The sequence below is a fragment of the Hyaena hyaena genome, unplaced genomic scaffold (assembly GCF_003009895.1).
Source record: "Hyaena hyaena isolate Hyena2069 unplaced genomic scaffold, ASM300989v1 scaffold_58, whole genome shotgun sequence".
Taxonomy (NCBI): domain Eukaryota; kingdom Metazoa; phylum Chordata; class Mammalia; order Carnivora; family Hyaenidae; genus Hyaena; species Hyaena hyaena.
The window spans coordinates 3,975,824-3,991,532 of record NW_024080689.1 but is presented as its reverse complement, the minus strand read 5'-3'; the positions used below and the strand labels follow the sequence as shown (position 1 = coordinate 3,991,532).

Sequence of the window (15,709 nt, the reverse complement as noted above, 5' to 3'; positions counted from 1 at the left end):
TACCGCCGGATCCCATCACCCCCAGTGCCCCCGGGGCGGGGCGGGGCGGTATCCGATCTACCTTTGCTGCAGGAGGGAACGAAATAGAATGTGGGTCCAGGGCAGACCCAGGACAGAGGCGAAGGGAAGCAGCGGTCTCGGGAGCCCGGAAGTCCCTGGAGGCTGAAACCTCGCCCCTCTCGCGTGATAGGGCCCGCTGGGCCACATGACCAGGGCGCTCTCGCCTCCGCACGTGTAGGGGCGCTGGGCCCCAAGATGGCTGCCAGACCTCGAGGCCCGACTCCCATATGTCACTTCCGCACCGGCGAGAAAGGCGGGCCCTACAGCCAATGGGGCCGCGGGGCGGGTCTTCCCCTTGACAAGCGCTCAGGCTATCCAATGGCGGCCTCGGGCCGGAGCGCCTGCGAGCCGACGTCACGCCGAGGCGCGGAGCGTCGGCAGGCGGGGCCGAGGCGGGCAAGCCAATGCGATGGCTGGGGCGGGGTCGGGCGCTCTATAAGTTGTCGATAGGCGGGCACTCCGCCCTAGTTTCTAAGGATCATGTCTGCGAGTCAGGATTCCCGGTAAGAAACCCTTTTGCAAGAGGTCTAGGTTACTTACCCAGCCGCTCCCTCCCGAGGGTCCCGCGGGGAGAGCCGAAGCCCACCGCCCTGGGCCCCCATCCCCCGGGGTTGCGGGGCAGCCACGCCGGGAGGCCCGGTCCTGGGGAGCGAGCGGGCGCGGCCTGCCGGGAGGCCGGAGCCGAGCGCCAGGCGAGGCCGCGACCGGGCGTGGGAGGCGGAGGCGGCCGCCGCCGCGCGTGACCCGGGACGGCGGGGCCGGGCGCCTCTGTGGCGGAGGGAGGGCTCGCGCGCGCTCGGGATTCCGGAGGGTTCCGACGGGACCACTCGTCGGAGCGGGGGCGCCCGGGTCCTTCGAGCCGGGCGCGTCGTCGCGCGGAGTGATGGGTCGGGGCGGAAGAAGCCGGCCGTTCAGTGTGCTGGTTTTCTTGACGGCCAGGACCGAGCCTGACCCCGAGGAGCGGCCGCGTGAGGCGCCGGGAGCCCACCCGGCGCCGGGCGGGCGGGTCCATTTTGCCGCACGAGCCGGGCAATTGGCAAACTGCGGATGGGCAGGTCCACTTTCCTTCGGGGGTGAGCGGCCTGAGGTATGGGAGGGCGACGCCATTTCGCGACGGGGGCGGGCGGGCTGTGGATTGTGCCGTGGCTGGGCGGGGGGCTGGGGGAAGAGACGCCGCCGGGTGGGCGAGGGAGCGAGCACATGGCGGCCCGAGGGGCTCCCCTCCCCCAGCCCGCTTCGCTTCTCAGTGTTGTGCAATCTCCCCCTTCGCTAGCTCGGCTGGGGCTCATTGTGCGCGAGGCCGCCACCGCCCGCGGCCTCCCACATCCGGGCACCGCGAGGGGGGGAGACGGGCTGGAGGGGGTGGGGGAGGGCGCGGGCGGAGTGACGTGGGGGGAAGGGGATGTCCTACCCTCGCATCAGGGAGGTGCGGGGCGGGACTTCCGGCGCGCCGGGGCCGCGGTGGGAGGTGCACGCGCTCGGACTCGGAGCGGCCCGGCCCGGGACACGTGGGCCCGGCCGCGGAGACCACCCCAGGGCCCCCGGAAGCTCGGCGGCGTTCCTTCCAGCCTGCGGGCCTTCGGGGAGGATCGGCCCCTCGGTGTTGGGGGCAGAGGCCTGACTCTGTTGTAAATCGAGTACTGTGTCTCCTGGGAAGCGGTGGGGTGGTCGGGTCGGGAGCGTGGGCTGAGGGCATCGTGTGAGGCTGGTTTCTGGTAGGAAGAGCCTGGTCGTCGGGACTTCCGGCGTCTCAGTCGGCCTGCTTCTACTTTAAACCAACAGATCCAGAGACAATGGCCCCGATGGGATGGAGCCCGAAGGCGTCATCGAGGTGAGATTGGACCCCTGGGCCATTGTCCTTCGTGTCTGGGGAAGGCAGTGTCTCCTGGTTTCTGGGTGCTGCTTGCCTAATTGCCAAGTGGACGGTCCCTTCCACCCCCCATCCTGAATCCCTTCCAGTGATTTGTTATAAATAGGGCCGGCCCCGGGTGTGTGTGAGTGAAACCCGTCCTTCCTGTGGAGTTTGGTTCGTGCTACACTGTCTGGCCACTCTTTTTATAAGTGGACTGGTCCCTTAGAGCGACTTTCCAAATCACATAGGGCCAGCCGGCTCCCCCGGAGGGAGGAGATGCCTGGGCTGTGGTGCTTTGGTGCAGGTTTCAGGCCCTATTTGCTCCAGTGCTGGGATCCAGCGTCCCCTTCCTGCTTTGTGAATCTCCTTGCGCCCCACAGAGTAACTGGAATGAGATCGTTGACAGCTTTGACGACATGAACCTCTCCGAGTCTCTGCTCCGGGGCATCTATGCCTATGGTTTCGAGAAGCCTTCTGCCATCCAGCAGCGAGCCATTCTTCCTTGTATCAAGGGTAAGATTCTTCCGCCCCAGAACGAGTTCTTGACGGTCCCTGATCTGGGTAGAGTGGCATCTGGTCAGTGGTGCTAGCCTCATATCAGTCTGGGGCAAAGCAATTCCTTGTCTATCCCAGCTTGGCTTTCAGTCTGTGCCGGTGCCTGGTTCATGCCCTGGACACACGGGTTGCTGGTTGGAGGTCAGTGAGGTGGCATTTTAGCCGGTTCTTGACTACTGTTTGTATTTTTTAGGTCAGAGGTCAGCTTTGGGCTGTCCTAAATGAGTTAATAGTCTGAGTTCCTGTCTAGATGTTCCCGTTTGGGCACCAGGTGGTTGTGGGATGAAGTCTGAGGCACTTCGCTCTTACCAAGTGCTTGTTACGCAGAGCCTCGAACGCCTCGTGATCCCGAAATGTACGTATTCATGTCCGGTTTCTCCTGATCTGTTTAGGTTACGACGTGATCGCTCAAGCCCAATCCGGGACTGGGAAAACAGCCACTTTTGCCATATCGATTCTGCAACAGATTGAATTGGATCTAAAGGCTACACAGGCCTTGGTCCTGGCACCTACTAGAGAGCTGGCTCAGCAGGTGAGTGTGCAGCTTCCCTCCCCTGGTGGCAGCCAGGGTTAAGGTCAATGCGAAGCATGACCAAAAAATCTGAGAGGTGTGCTCCCTAAGAAGCAGCACCGCTTCGGGAGAACTGAAGCCACGGGGCAGAGATGCTCTAAGGAAAAGGAGCCAAGGACTTCTGGATCTCTGAAGGCTGGTTGGGGTTAATTATGTGTCTTCTCCTAACCAAACAATAAGCATCCTTTTCTCCACCCATTTCCTGAGTCCAAGGAAAAGGCTGCTAGGTGGGGCCCAGCTCGTTGAGCAAGTTTGGTGGCTGTTTTATGGACAAACCCCCTGGCAATGGGCAAAGAGACACCTCGGCGATGGTGGTGCTCTTATATCAGCCTGGGGCAGAGCAGACGCAGTCCTTTGTTCATCCTAGCTTGATGCCTGGGTTGGTGGCCAGAGCTGTTTCATGCCTGGGGCACATTAATCCTAACGATAGACTTTCTTGGGGTCTTTGAGGAGAATCAGAAATACAAGTCTTTTTGTAAGTTAGTTTTGAACACTCTGGGGAAATAACAGGATGATTGTGTACTAACTCCTGGTTAAGGCAAAGTAAGTAAAGAAACTCTAGAAGGGATTCCTTAGGGCATCAGCGTATAGAGGGAACACATTCTGTAGCACAGATTTAGTGGCAGGACAACAGAGGTCATCCCGTTCGCTAAGCTGGTCGCTTCAAGATCTAATGAATGGGTCACTTTTGGCGTGAATCCTTGTATGTTTCACAAGTTCACATCCCGAGTCTGTCACTTCTTGGCAGGGTGGTCTTGTATCTGCCTCAGTTTCTTGTCTGGAAAGCGAGTTTAGCAGCGCAGGTCTGATTTGGAGAGAACTGATTTGCACTGGGGGCCTGGCACATACGGGTTTTTTTCCTCTGGGTTCAGATACAGAAGGTAGTCATGGCGTTAGGAGATTACATGGGTGCCTCCTGCCACGCCTGCATCGGAGGGACCAACGTACGTGCTGAGGTGCAGAAGCTTCAGATGGAAGCACCCCATATCATCGTGGGGACCCCGGGACGTGTGTTCGACATGCTTAACCGGAGATACCTCTGTGAGTGTCCACCTTCTCCCCGACTTCCCCATTCTCCCCCGATGACCACCTCGGTCCTCGGCCGTCCCTTTCCGCCCGTGGAATAGCTGCTCTGTGATGAACCCATGCGTGTCATCTGAGCCCGGCTTGGCTCCCGCCTTAGCCCGGGGAGTGTTCTACTTCCCAGGTCTGTTGCCTGGCCCGGCGTGGGGAGGGGGTCGGGCAGAGGATCAGCCTTTGTATTCTGAGAGCAGACCTGCCCCCTGTTCTTTCTTGGGAGAGCGGAGTCTGATTTCACAGCGTTTAATGTTGCGGCGCGTTTCTCCCCGTAGCGCCCAAATACATCAAGATGTTCGTGCTGGACGAAGCTGACGAAATGTTAAGCCGCGGGTTCAAGGACCAGATCTATGACATATTCCAGAAGCTCAACAGTAACACCCAGGTGAGAAAGCGGGTTGGGGCTTGTGCCAGTGTGGCGGGGGTGGGAAGGTAGGACAGCCACAGCAGGCGCCACGGGAACGGCAGGAACTCGCGGGGTCTCGCCTCGGGCCTAGGATTTGGGGGGCAGTGGGGAAGGGGGCGGCCTCGTGGGAGGTCCCCTGCCTTGAGGCTTCTCGTCTCCCTTAGGTGGTCTTGCTGTCCGCTACGATGCCTTCCGACGTGCTTGAGGTGACCAAGAAGTTCATGAGGGACCCCATTCGAATTCTGGTCAAGAAAGAGGAGCTGACCCTGGAGGGTATCCGCCAGTTCTACATCAACGTGGAGCGAGAGGTGGGGCCCGGTGCAGGAGGCGGGCCTGCGGCGGGTGGCGGTGGGGCCCCTGACTGATCGCCCCGCCCCACCCCCAGGAGTGGAAGCTGGACACGCTGTGTGACTTGTACGAGACCCTGACCATCACGCAGGCAGTCATATTCATCAACACCCGGAGGAAGGTGGACTGGCTCACCGAGAAGATGCACGCCCGAGACTTCACCGTGTCCGCCATGGTGAGTCCTCGGCGCCTCGGCCCCGGCGGCTCGTGGGTCCTTGGCCCGCGCTCCGCCGGTGCTCAGGACGCACTCCACCCCCCCCCCCCCCCCCCCCCCCGCTTGCTGTTGCAGCACGGAGACATGGACCAAAAGGAGCGAGATGTTATCATGAGGGAGTTCCGCTCGGGCTCCAGCAGAGTACTCATCACCACCGACCTGCTGGTGAGTAGCAGGCGGGGAAGGAGGAAGGGCAAGTCCAAGGTGATTCCCTCTCCGAGGGGCCTGCCCGTGCCCTCCTCCGGAAAGTAGCAGCTTGGGACAGGACGTGGCACGCCCGAGGCCGTGGCGGGCGGGGACGCTGGTGTCCTCTGCCTGCCTCCGGCTGCCCACACTTGTCCCCAGTCCCTTGTGGACGGGGCGTCCCCTTCCCGTTCCCGCGCTGAAGCCGCCCTCTCCTTGGCCCAGGCCCGAGGCATTGACGTGCAGCAGGTGTCCCTAGTCATCAACTATGACCTTCCCACCAACAGGGAGAACTACATCCACAGGTAAGCGCTTGCCCCCTCTGCTCCCCGAGCCGCGGCTCCCGCCTACCCCCCTTTCCTTCATTGGGACGCGCCCCGTTTCCCACAGAATCGGTCGCGGCGGCCGGTTCGGCCGCAAGGGTGTGGCCATCAACATGGTGACGGAAGAAGACAAGAGAACCCTGCGCGACATCGAGACCTTCTACAACACGTCCATTGAGGAGATGCCCCTCAACGTTGCCGACCTCATCTGAGGGGCTGCCCGGCCCCACCCAGGGCTCAGTCCTTGGGGGGCTGAGGAGGAGCAGAGGGGGGAGGGAAGGGAGCCAAGGGATGGACATCTTGTCATTTTTTTTTCTTTTTTTTTTTCTTTGAATAAATGTCACTTTTTGAGGCAAAAGAAGGAACCGTGAACATTTTAGACACCCTTTTCTTTGGGGCAGATTCCTGCCCCAGGCGCCGTCTCTTCTCCCAAAAACACTAATCCATCTCCATAACCCAGTCAGCCTCCAAACCCCAGAGGCTCTGCCCTGCCCGGCCGGCCTCTCCGAAGAGGACGCAAGGGGCTGGTAGTGTCAACCTCACTGACCTGGACCAAATCTGGAGCGCCCTTGAGTTACGTGGCCCAAGGGGTTGTCCCCAGGTGGGGGAGCAGGGGAGAGAAAATGGTAGCCATTTTTACATTGTTTTGTATAGTATTTATTGATTCAGGAAACAAACACAAAATTCTGAATAAAATTACTTGGAAACTGCCTGCTGGGCTCCTCACTTTCTTGCCTCCCCTCCCCTCCCCACCTGTCACTGGGTGCGTCTCCTTCCCCTGTGCTGCTCCTGTGGGACACCCGGGAAATGGTCACAATGACTGCATAACGTGACCCTCTGTAAGGGGCTGGGCATGGGCACCATCACAAGTGCCTCACGCGTCTCCAAGAGGAAGTGACAGATGGAAGAGGGAGGGAGAACCTTCCAGGACCCACGGGACCCCTTCCTGGGGGGGGGTGAGGAGGGAGGTCTCCCCACTGGTTCCCTTGGGACCCCTCCCCTCCCAGGGCTCTGCTAAAGCAGACCAGTGAGTCCCTAAGACCAGCGGCCCCCAAACAAAACGCCAGTGGTGCCAGGGCCAAACCCCTAACTTTGTGACAACAGTTCAGTGACTAAGTGGTTGGTGGCTGGGGCTGAGGTGCCTGAGTCAGGTTGGGGACGGCCGCTCTCAGCTGCAGGAAGTCAGCCGCTTAATTCCTCCTTTCCCAAGAGACAGTGGAGGGAAGAGGGTTCGGCGAGCAGCTAGTTCTGACGCCCCTACGCAGACCGACTGGGTGCGGCCGCCCTACCATGAGGCTGGTGGTGGTTTTCTCGGGGGCCTTGCTGGGGCTTCTAGCGGGTAAGGACCCAGGCCCGGAGAGGAGGGGCCCTAGGGAGAGAGCTGTGGGCCGCTAACCAGTCTGTTCCTCTGCCCAAAGCCCAGGGGACACAGAATGGCTGTCCTCACAAAAAATCAGCCACTCTGCTGCCATCCTTCACGGTGACGCCCACAGCTACAGAGAGCACAGCAAGACCCTCGACAACCAGCCACAGAGCCACCACGCCGGACACCACCAGCCACGAGCCCACGACGGCTGGCCACCATACCAACACCACCCCCAGCCACGGAAACGCCACTGTCAACCCGACGATGAGCAACAGCACGGCCACCAGCCCGAGAGCTCCCACCAGTACCCCACAGCCAGGACCGCCTCCACCCCCTCCAAGTCCGAGCCCAGGCTCCAAGGGCGCCGTAGGAGACTACATGTGGGCTAACGGCTCCCAGCCCTGCGTCCGGCTCCAAGCCCAGATCCAGATCGGAATCCTGTACCCGACCCAGGGCGGAGGAGAGGTAAAGTGCGAGGACCCTGGACACAAGGGGAGGCCGGTGAGGCCGCGGCTCAGACAGAAAAGGGGAGAAGGGCGCCGGGTGGCATGAAGGGGACCTGGGGCCGCACGTTAGGTCTTACGAAACCGCTGATCCCCTGCAGGCCTGGGGCACCTCTGTGCTGAACCCCAACAAAACCACGGCGCAGGGGGTCTGTGAGGGTGCCCACCCCCACCTGCTTCTCTCCTTCCCCTACGGACAGCTCAGCTTTGGATTCGAGCAGGTACTGTGCCCTCACCCGCCACGCGCCCTTTCCCTGTCTGTCCCTCGCTGCGCTCCGACCCCACCCCCTCCCCAGCCACAGATGCCACCTCCCCACCCCTCCCCGGCCTCGGATGCCACCCCACCCTGAGCCTTCCCGGTCCCCTCTGCAGGAGCTGCAGCAGAGCGCGGTCTACTTGAACTACGCGGCTCTGGAGTACAACGTGTCCTTCCCACAGGCAGCACGTGAGTGACCTGCCCTCCCGGGGGGGGGCGGGGAGCCTGAGCCGAGGGGTGGGGACGCGGACCCAGCGCCGACCTGGGCTCACTCTTCCAGAGTGGACCTTCTCCGTCGAGAACGCATCCCTTCGAGCTCTGCGGGCCCCCCTGGGCCAGAGCCTCAGCTGCGGGAACGCGAGCGTCACTCTGTCCCCAGCGCTGCGCCTCGACCTGCTGCACCTGAAGCTCCAGGCTGCCCGGCTGCCACCCTCGGGGGCCTTTGGGCCAAGTAAGAACTATCTGCCTCCCACTAGGGTCCCGCTGCGCTGACCGCCCACCCTGGGCCTCGCGCCTCCCCTCCCCTCCCCTCCCCTCCACTTTATGACCACAGAGCCGCTGGCCTCCCTCTGCAAGGCTTTGCCCCCTTGTCCCCTTTTACTGGCTGCTCAGAGGCTGCTCGGGGAGCTCCTCCCTGTCCCCTGCCTCCCCCCTCCCCCAGCACCACCGCCACGCCGACTTGCCCTCCCCTCCCGCCAGGTTTCCCCTGTCCCAGCGACCATGTCCTCCTGCTGCCCCTCCTCATCGGTGTCGCCTCCCTCGGCCTCCTCGCCCTGGTGCTCACCGCGCTCTGTGTCGTCCGGAGACGCCCACCCGCCTACCAGCCCCTCTGAGCTCGTGGCCCCAACACGGGACCCCGGGGCCCCCTCATTTCTCCCAAAAGTTGCCTCCCCTTCCCTCTCGCTCTTCAAGAACAGGACTGCAGTCCGGGAGGGACGAGGGGACAGGGGTTTATGCGATGTGACAAGTCTCTCCTCCCTGGCCCCCAGAAAAATAAAACCTGCTCCGACCTCTGTCCTTGGTTTCCCATCCTCTTCCGGCCGGAGTTTCCTGTCCCGCAGCTTTCTGCGCCTTCCACGCTTGAATCTCTGGGAGCCAGGCCGCTAGCAAGGGACGAAAACACACGAGTGACCACATGCCCAGGAGGGTTCACACCCCGCACCCCCCCCCCCCCCCCCCCCCCCCCCCCCCCCCCGGCCTGGCACAGCTGGCGGAGGGTCTCTGCCTCCACCCCTGCCTCCTCCTCTTCCGGGCCTCTGGCTGCCTTCTCTGGGTCCTCCACCCTCCAGTCCTGTTCAGCAACTACAGGTGAGCAGGTAGCAACAGCTGACCGGCATGGGCGGGAAGGTCACACCTGTGTCAGTTCCTTTCTGCAGGCTCCTTAGCAACGAGAACGCTCGGCTCTGCCCTCCCTGCCTCCCCCCCCAATCCTCACTGCACCAGGGATCCTGCGCTGTCACCTGCAAAGTGTTGCATCAGCCCTGACAGCTGTGGGTACTCTGACCCGCACCTGCAAGTTCCCTCGGTGCTCCTAGGGACAACACCCCTCCAGCCCTGAGCCACCCGCCAGGCCAACCTCAGGTCCCCCAGGGGTGGTCTACCTGGTGGGAGGGGGTGGCACCCGCAGAACAGCCTGTGCCGCGATTCTAGAAAGGGCCTCCCAGGCGGCCACAGCCTGCACCACGACAGGGCCACAGGGCGAAGGCTGGGGGACAGGACGGGGCCGTTCCGATGGTAGGAGCCCGGGAAGGCCCGACACCCACCCCGCTGGGGGCGGCCTGCTCGCGGCGCGGCTCCCCAGCAGGCCCCCCACCGCGTCCCCAACGTCCCGTGTGACCCTGCGGAGTGCGGCCAAAAACGGCTGCTGGATGGCTGCGGCGGCGCCAGGCCGCCAGGGCGCGACGGTCAGGCCCGCCTCCACCAGGAGGGCTGGGCGCTGGGGGGCGGAGGGCATCACTCCCCGAGAGGGGCCGCGGGGCCATCGTGCCCTGCACGCGGCGGGGGGCCGGCGGGGCGGGAGGGAGCCCTCGGCGGGTGCCGGGCCCCGCAGGGCCTGGGGCTCGCCTTCCCCACCGCCGCCTCTTCTGCTTCGGGTCCCGGCCCAGCAGCTTCTGGCGCTCGCAGCCGCCGAGGCCCGGGCGAACCGGGGGAGGGAGGGCCACGGGCCCTGCGCGCAGCTTCGGCGCCGGCCGACCCGCTGCCACCGGCGCCGTTCCCTCCGGAGACGCCGAGAGCACCGCAGACGGGGCGCTACGCCGCCCCCACCCAACGCCCTTTTGGAGACTCAGGCTCCTTCTCTCTCAACTTCGAACGAGGCGACGTCGGCCGGGGGAAGACAAGATGGCGCCGCGCAGAAGGCGCCAAGAAAGGAAGGAGGGTAAACGTGGCCTCCGAACTGGAAGCGTAAACAAAGGCGCGAAAGCTGTCACTGCGCAGGCGCAGAGCCTTAAGCACGCCGCAAAAGTCTAACAGAGAGGGTGCGTCCCAAATGTGGTCTCTGGACGAGACCTAGTCTACGCCGCCGAAGGTGGGGAGGAGTAGGAAAAAGCGAGGAACAGGGGGCGGTACCGCCTAGACGCGGGGAGGTAGGGGGCGGAGTGTCCAGAGCGCGCATGCGCACCGTACGTCAATGGCGGCCCGGAGAGACTGGCGGAAGCTAGCTTTGCAACATGGCGGCCGAGGCAGACGGCCCGCTCAAACGAGTGCTGGTGCCGCTTCTCTTACCTGAGAAATGCTACGACCAAATTTTCGTCCAGTGGGACTTGCTGCACGGTGAGTTTAATTCGGCATCCTATCAAAGTTCTCCTCGAGCGCCCTCGGCCCCGCGTGGGACGTGACCGCGGGTTAGGCGGCGGCGGCGACCGCGGCTCCGCTGGGCTGGGCGGAAGTCGCCCCGGCCCGCGGCGGAAGTGCCTCGGTCTCCTTGGAGGGAGCTCGCCATATTTGGGCGGGAGGCCGGCGGAACTACTTCTTTGTGAAGCTTGCGCTTTAGCGATGATGACGGACGGACTCAAAATCTTACAAAGTTAAAATCTGATCAAATCGTTCCAGTCTTTAATAGATCACCATACTCTCAGGGGCCAAGTTACACTGGTTTCAAAGGCTCCTTCCATCCTCCACTTCTGCCCTTGGTCTCATTCCGGAATAGCCCACCTTCTGCGACGCCCTTGCACACAAAGCCCACCTCAGACACCAGACCCTTAGGGAGGCGTTCCCAGTCAGCCCTTGTCAGTTCCTGGTCCGCCACCGTGCTCCTGCGACACGATTTGGTCGAAGTCATGACTCCCCCTGGGCTAATAAGCTCCTTGGGCCGGGAGAGCTTCCAGGATCGGAAGATGCGGGCCAGGGACAGAAGGTTCAGGAATGAGGTACAGGGAGATCTGTCCTTGGAGTGGATCGCCTAGTTGCTCAGAAGAGAATAACGGCTTGGAGGACCGTTGGGCATTGCTCAACTTTTCAGGGAAGCAGTGGAGACCCTTGGAAGTCAGACCAAGTCCAGCTGTCATTTGTGCAGCATGAGCTGTTCTGGAAAGTCACCTGCCTGACAGTGATAGGATTTGAAGCAGGAAGGCCACACAACCCAGGGCTTCCTTGTGTGGGTAGGTCAGGGTCTTCAGGAGCAGCGGCAACGCATAGGAGCCTGAAAAGCCTTTATTTACCCCTGGCCTGGATTCCAGCAGCCTGTTTACCCCTTTTCTCTTCTCAGTTCCCTGCCTCAAGATCCTCCTCAGCAAAGGCCTGGGTCTGGGCATTGTGGCTGGGTCACTGCTGGGTATGTATCTTTTCTCTTCCCGCTGCGGGATGCGGGTGGAGGGCTGAGATGCCGTGAACTGGGTGGGTCCTTTGACCACAACTGGGGCTACCGTGCTTCCCAGGCGGCTCTGTAGCTATCGAGTTGCACTCACAGGGGGTGTCAGCTCATGCCTGCCCTTCTCATCCTTTCTCTAGTAAAGCTGCCCCAGGTGTTTAAAATCCTGAGAGCCCAGAGTGCCGAAGGGTTGAGCCTTCAGTCCGTCATGCTGGAGCTAGTGGCATTGACGGGCACCATGGTCTACAGCATCACCAACAACTTCCCCTTCAGGTGAGAGGGCCTGACCTCCTTCCCCCAGGCTGAATGCTGACGGCTCTAACAGGGCAGTAGGGCGAGGCAGATGCAAGGTCAGGAAGCCTTAAGCCTTCCTGAAGTCTGGCCATTCACTGTGGGCGTGATGAGGTGAGCAGCCCTGAGAATGCCCAGGATCTAGACCGAGTCCTTTGGAGGGGGGGCGGGGTGCGTTGGGAGCCAGGCAGGGCTACAGGACAGGGAGGGATCTGAGAAATGGGTCCCCAGATGGACGGGCCATGGAGGCTCTCCTGCCTCTTTCCAGGCCCGCCTTTCTTCTTCCCAACTCTTGACTCCGCAGCTCTTGGGGGGAAGCCCTGTTCCTGATGCTGCAGACGGTCACCATCTGCTTCCTGACCCTGCACTACAGTGGACAGACTGTGAGAGGTGCTGGGCATTTACCCAAGGGCAGGGTGTGGCTCCTGGGGGAACTTGGGCCTGGGGAAGGAAGCCAGAGCACTGGAGAGGTTGACCGGGACGCCTGATCTCCCTGACCCGCAGGCGGCATTTTCCTGGTGAGCTATGCACTGGTCCTGCTGGCTCTGCTGTCCCCACTGCCACCTCCGTCCCTGATCACCCTGCTCCAGGCCTCCAACGTGCCTGCTGTAGTCGTGGGGAGGGTGAGTACGGGGAACAGGGCAAGGATATCGCGTGGGGTGAGCGTGGTAAGAGGTCAGATGACAGAACCCAGTCTCCATTTGTCCCCTAGCTGCTCCAAGCAGCCACTAACTACCGGAACGGCCACACAGGCCAGCTCTCCGCGGTCACCGTCTTTCTGCTCTTTGCGGGCTCCTTGGCCAGAATCTTCACCTCCATCCAGGTGAGTGCACCTGCCCTCTAGAGGGCACTACAGCCTCGTGTCCTGGCCGTCTTTGACCCCGGCTGTCTCTCCCCTAGGAGACCGGAGACCCCCTTATGGCTGGAACCTTCGTGGTCTCTTCCCTCTGCAACGGCCTCATTGCATCCCAGATCCTCTATTACTGGAACGTGAAGGCCCCCGGCAAGAAGAAGCAGCAGTAGCGAGGAGCGGGCTGGCGGAGTGCCCCCCCCCCAGCCAGCCGCCCAAGCGCAGGGCCAGTCCCACCTGAACCGGTGTGCTGGTGTGACTCCTGATCATTCATTCCTCTGCAGTCGCAAAATTCTGGAGCCAGGGTTTCAGTGGAATTGCCGATCCTGAGAAGGGACAGGGACTTCCAGGCGGACATTTGGCACCTCCTGCGCACTGTCCTGTGCACGTTCTACCAATTCATTTATTTATGTCGGCTGGGATCTTCTCCCTGCTTCGGTATTCTGGGGCCAAAGTCTGCCCTGTCCCCTCCATGTCCCCACGTCCCTGGTGGCCCCGGGGGACAGAGCCTGGGTAGCGGAAGGAACTAGGGGCCGCCCCCTCCCTGAACCCGGTTGGGAGGGTCTCCAGGACCCCAGTGCTGGGCAGGCGGTGGGGAAGGAGGGCGGAGAATGACTCAGGCACAGCCCCAGGGCGGGGTGAGCGGCTCCCTGCCCCGGCAGGCCCAGGCGGAAGGGGGTGGGGCCTGCTGGTTCCTGCTGCAGTGAAGGGGAACAGAAATGGGGCAATAAAGACTCAGAAACCGGGTTTAATCATAAAAACTGTGTTCGTTCTAAAAAAAAAAACGTGTTTGTCGGGGCGGAGTGAGGGAACCGCAGCACAGGCCTCTGAACAGCGGGCCAACGAGGTTCTAAAGGGTTCAAAGGGTTAGCAGCCTGGCGTGGGGGGTGGAAGGTTCTGGGTGAAAAAGGAGACTGAAGGTGTTCCTGGGAGGTCCATGTCCACGAGGGTTAGAGGTGGGTCAGGGGCATGGGGGTCCCGGACAGGGGAGGGTTGTACACAGTGGGCGAGCCTGGGGGTAGGTAGGGGCTGTAGTGGGGGAGCAGCTCGCCCTGGAGCCGCGGGTTACTCTGAGGAAGGGAGCCCGGCGACGAGGCCTCTGGTTTACAGTGGGAAGAGCTGCAAAGAGAGAGACACGGGTTAGCGAGCTGTCCCTGGGTTGGGAGGGGTTGGCAGGACCCCCCCCCCCTCCCGGGTGGGGGCGGGGCAGATCCGCTCGGCAAACAGAGGCAGAAGCTGTCACCCACGTCCCCACCCCTGGCTCTCCGGGCCCCACTGGGCACCGCGGGTGCGGAGCCAGGGCCCAGGCCGGCCTCAGGCGCGCGGCGGCCGTGTCGGGGCACGCTCGGGGCCGGCTTGCGTGCGGCGCCTGCCTTCCTCCTCCGGGGCAGCAGGCCAGCAAGGGGCCGAGCTGGGCCGGGCCTCTCCTTGCCCCGCGGGCAGGGAGAGGAAGCCGGGTCACAGGAGGGCCAGAAGCGGGGAGGAAACGGGAAATTCAGGTAACCAGAACGTGATCATGTCCGGGCTGGGGGTGAGGGGGGCCCTGGGGGGCCACCGTGTTGGGCCGGGAGGGAAACCTCCTTCAGGGAAACTCGGGCCAGCAGAGCGTTTCCCGGCTCAGGCTTCACGGGGCCCTGGGGGGGGGGGGGGGGGAGGGGTGACCCCCCCAATCTCTGCCGGAAGTGACCTCTGCACGAGGCGAACTGGGGGGTCCCTGCCGGTCCCCCAACGCGCGCCCCAGGCACTCACCCGTAGCCGGCCGGCAGGTAGGCTGTCGAGTAGTTGGGCGGCTGGTACCCAAAGCCTCTGCTCCCCGGGGCGGTGGCGTACCCGGGCCCCCAGACCGGCCCGCCGCCAGCCGCGCCGCCGCCTCCCTGGCCGAAGTGGGGCGGCCCCGCGGCCGCGCTCTTGCTCTTGCGCCGAGGCCGGTACTTGTAGTCGGGGTAGTCGCGCAGGTGCCGGGCGCGGAGCCGCTTGGCCTCTTCCACGAAGGGCCGCTTCTCGTCCTCGCCCAGCAGCTTCCACTGCGCGCCCAGGCGCTTGGAGATCTCCGAGTTGTGCATCTTCGGGTTCTGCTGCGCCATCTGGCGGCGCTGCGCGGAGCTCCACACCATGAACGCGTTCATGGGCCGCTTCACCTTCTCCAGGGGAAGCCCCCCGGCCCCCACCGGGCTGCCGGCGGCCTCACGCTCCGGGCAGCCCGAGGCCGAGGTGGCGGGAGCAGGGGGCGCGGGGGCCTCCAGGCTCCAGGCCTGGTCGTGTGAGGAGCCGGGCAGCGCCATGGGGGCGGTGGGGTGCAGGGAAGCCTTGAGAGGGCGGCCTGCACGCCCTCCCCTCCGAGGTGAAACGCCGATGCCCGGGGCCGGGGTCCTGAAGATGGAAATGTCTTCCTAGTCTCAAGTCGTCCCAGAGAAACTCGCGGCCTTAAAAAGTAGACGTCGTCCTCAAGTTCAGAGTCCGTAGAATGGAGCGCCTGCTCCCAACCAGTCAGGCGCCCCCTGGAGAGCCGGGCGCCAAGCCCGCTGCCCCGGACCCCGCACCCCCACAGAGGGGATGCGCTCTCCGGCCCCTGGAGCCGCGCGCGTCCCGGCCGCAGGCCGCTACGCCGTGGCCGCGCTCCCGGGTCCCTGGAGTCCCTCGGCTCGGTGGCCCCAGCCCCTCACCTGGCTTCAGCGTTTGTGGCTGGTGGGTGGGCCAGGCCGGGAACAGCTTTTAACCAGACTCCTCCCCACTCCCTCCCGGCAGACCGCGCCTCCTTAAGGGCGCCAACGTCCCCCTCCCTTAGGCGAACCCAGGTGTCCCAGGCCTCCCAGCCCCCAACGCTCCCCCTCCGGGCACCACGCCCCCTCCCCACCCAAGACCCAGAAGCAAAGCCTTCCGCCCCAGGTAGCTCTCTGATCGGCTTCCCCTCCCTTCTTGAGCTTTGGCAATTTAAAGTCAATTTTTTGGCACAATGGGACCCAGCACAGGGGAATCAAAAGCCCTCAGGGTCACAATCGAGCCAGGAGGAAGTTGGGAACACCCCACCCCCTACCCCAAACCCTTT

The 15,709-nt window shown here is 63.2% G+C and overlaps 4 protein-coding genes and 4 non-coding genes across 8 annotated transcripts; 7 read left to right on the top strand and 1 right to left on the bottom strand.

The window, feature by feature from the left end:
* Positions 1 to 495: 495 nt before the first annotated feature.
* On the top strand, positions 496 to 6,301 carry EIF4A1 (eukaryotic translation initiation factor 4A1). The gene is made up of 11 exons (XM_039231560.1): positions 496 to 563; positions 1,843 to 1,891; positions 2,293 to 2,425; positions 2,860 to 2,999; positions 3,911 to 4,079; positions 4,391 to 4,500; positions 4,686 to 4,829; positions 4,907 to 5,044; positions 5,159 to 5,248; positions 5,492 to 5,571; positions 5,657 to 6,301. Exons 1-11 carry the CDS (start codon positions 541 to 543, stop codon positions 5,799 to 5,801), a joined length of 1,221 nt encoding a protein of 406 aa, XP_039087491.1. The 5' UTR covers positions 496 to 540; the 3' UTR covers positions 5,802 to 6,301.
* On the top strand, positions 2,460 to 2,594 carry LOC120231490. The gene has a single exon (XR_005528342.1). It is a non-coding gene; the product is annotated as a small nucleolar RNA SNORA48 (small nucleolar RNA).
* On the top strand, positions 3,313 to 3,455 carry LOC120231491. Its single transcript, XR_005528343.1, has one exon. It is a non-coding gene; the product is annotated as a small nucleolar RNA SNORA48 (small nucleolar RNA).
* Positions 4,168 to 4,310, top strand: LOC120231493. Its single transcript, XR_005528345.1, has one exon. It is a non-coding gene; the product is annotated as a small nucleolar RNA SNORD10 (small nucleolar RNA).
* Positions 5,281 to 5,420, top strand: LOC120231488. The gene has a single exon (XR_005528340.1). It is a non-coding gene; the product is annotated as a small nucleolar RNA SNORA67 (small nucleolar RNA).
* A 475-nt stretch (positions 6,302 to 6,776) lies between the features above and the next one.
* Positions 6,777 to 8,731, top strand: CD68 (CD68 molecule). The gene is made up of 6 exons (XM_039231561.1): positions 6,777 to 6,928; positions 7,008 to 7,420; positions 7,560 to 7,679; positions 7,831 to 7,903; positions 7,995 to 8,165; positions 8,414 to 8,731. Exons 1-6 carry the CDS (start codon positions 6,880 to 6,882, stop codon positions 8,545 to 8,547), a joined length of 960 nt encoding a protein of 319 aa, XP_039087492.1. The 5' UTR covers positions 6,777 to 6,879; the 3' UTR covers positions 8,548 to 8,731.
* Positions 8,732 to 10,330: 1,599 nt separating this feature from the next.
* On the top strand, positions 10,331 to 13,424 carry MPDU1 (mannose-P-dolichol utilization defect 1). The gene is made up of 7 exons (XM_039231475.1): positions 10,331 to 10,486; positions 11,421 to 11,486; positions 11,663 to 11,795; positions 12,118 to 12,203; positions 12,318 to 12,436; positions 12,526 to 12,636; positions 12,714 to 13,424. Exons 1-7 carry the CDS (start codon positions 10,384 to 10,386, stop codon positions 12,834 to 12,836), a joined length of 741 nt encoding a protein of 246 aa, XP_039087406.1. The 5' UTR covers positions 10,331 to 10,383; the 3' UTR covers positions 12,837 to 13,424.
* On the bottom strand, positions 13,411 to 15,560 carry SOX15 (SRY-box transcription factor 15). Its single transcript, XM_039231476.1, has 2 exons — positions 14,413 to 15,560; positions 13,411 to 13,782 (listed from the first exon to the last, which is right to left on the bottom strand). The coding sequence occupies exons 1-2, from the start codon at positions 14,943 to 14,945 to the stop codon at positions 13,614 to 13,616; spliced, it is 702 nt and encodes a 233-aa protein (XP_039087407.1). The 5' UTR covers positions 14,946 to 15,560; the 3' UTR covers positions 13,411 to 13,613.
* Between the last annotated feature and the right edge of the window lie 149 nt (positions 15,561 to 15,709).

Bases quoted from the DNA above. Each gene is read 5' to 3' on its own strand.
- CD68 (XM_039231561.1), top strand. From the start codon at position 6,880: ATGAGGCTGGTGGTGGTTTTCTCGGGGGCCTTGCTGGGGCTTCTAGCG. The intron at 7,680-7,830 runs GTACTGTGCCCT...TCCCCTCTGCAG, and splicing joins TCAGCTTTGGATTCGAGCAG to GAGCTGCAGCAGAGCGCGGT. The intron at 7,904-7,994 runs GTGAGTGACCTG...TCACTCTTCCAG, and splicing joins GTCCTTCCCACAGGCAGCAC to AGTGGACCTTCTCCGTCGAG.
- EIF4A1 (XM_039231560.1), top strand. From the start codon at position 541: ATGTCTGCGAGTCAGGATTCCCG. The intron at 3,000-3,910 runs GTGAGTGTGCAG...CTCTGGGTTCAG, and splicing joins CTAGAGAGCTGGCTCAGCAG to ATACAGAAGGTAGTCATGGC. The intron at 5,249-5,491 runs GTGAGTAGCAGG...TCCTTGGCCCAG, and splicing joins TCATCACCACCGACCTGCTG to GCCCGAGGCATTGACGTGCA.
- SOX15 (XM_039231476.1), bottom strand. From the start codon at position 14,945: ATGGCGCTGCCCGGCTCCTCACACGACCAGGCCTGGAGCCTGGAGGCC. The intron at 13,783-14,412 runs GTGAGTGCCTGG...CTCTCTTTGCAG, and splicing joins TACCTGCCGGCCGGCTACGG to CTCTTCCCACTGTAAACCAG.
- MPDU1 (XM_039231475.1), top strand. From the start codon at position 10,384: ATGGCGGCCGAGGCAGACGGCCCGCTCAAACGAGTGCTGGTGCCGCTT. The intron at 11,796-12,117 runs GTGAGAGGGCCT...TTGACTCCGCAG, and splicing joins ACCAACAACTTCCCCTTCAG to CTCTTGGGGGGAAGCCCTGT. The intron at 12,204-12,317 runs GTGCTGGGCATT...CCTGACCCGCAG, and splicing joins CAGTGGACAGACTGTGAGAG to GCGGCATTTTCCTGGTGAGC.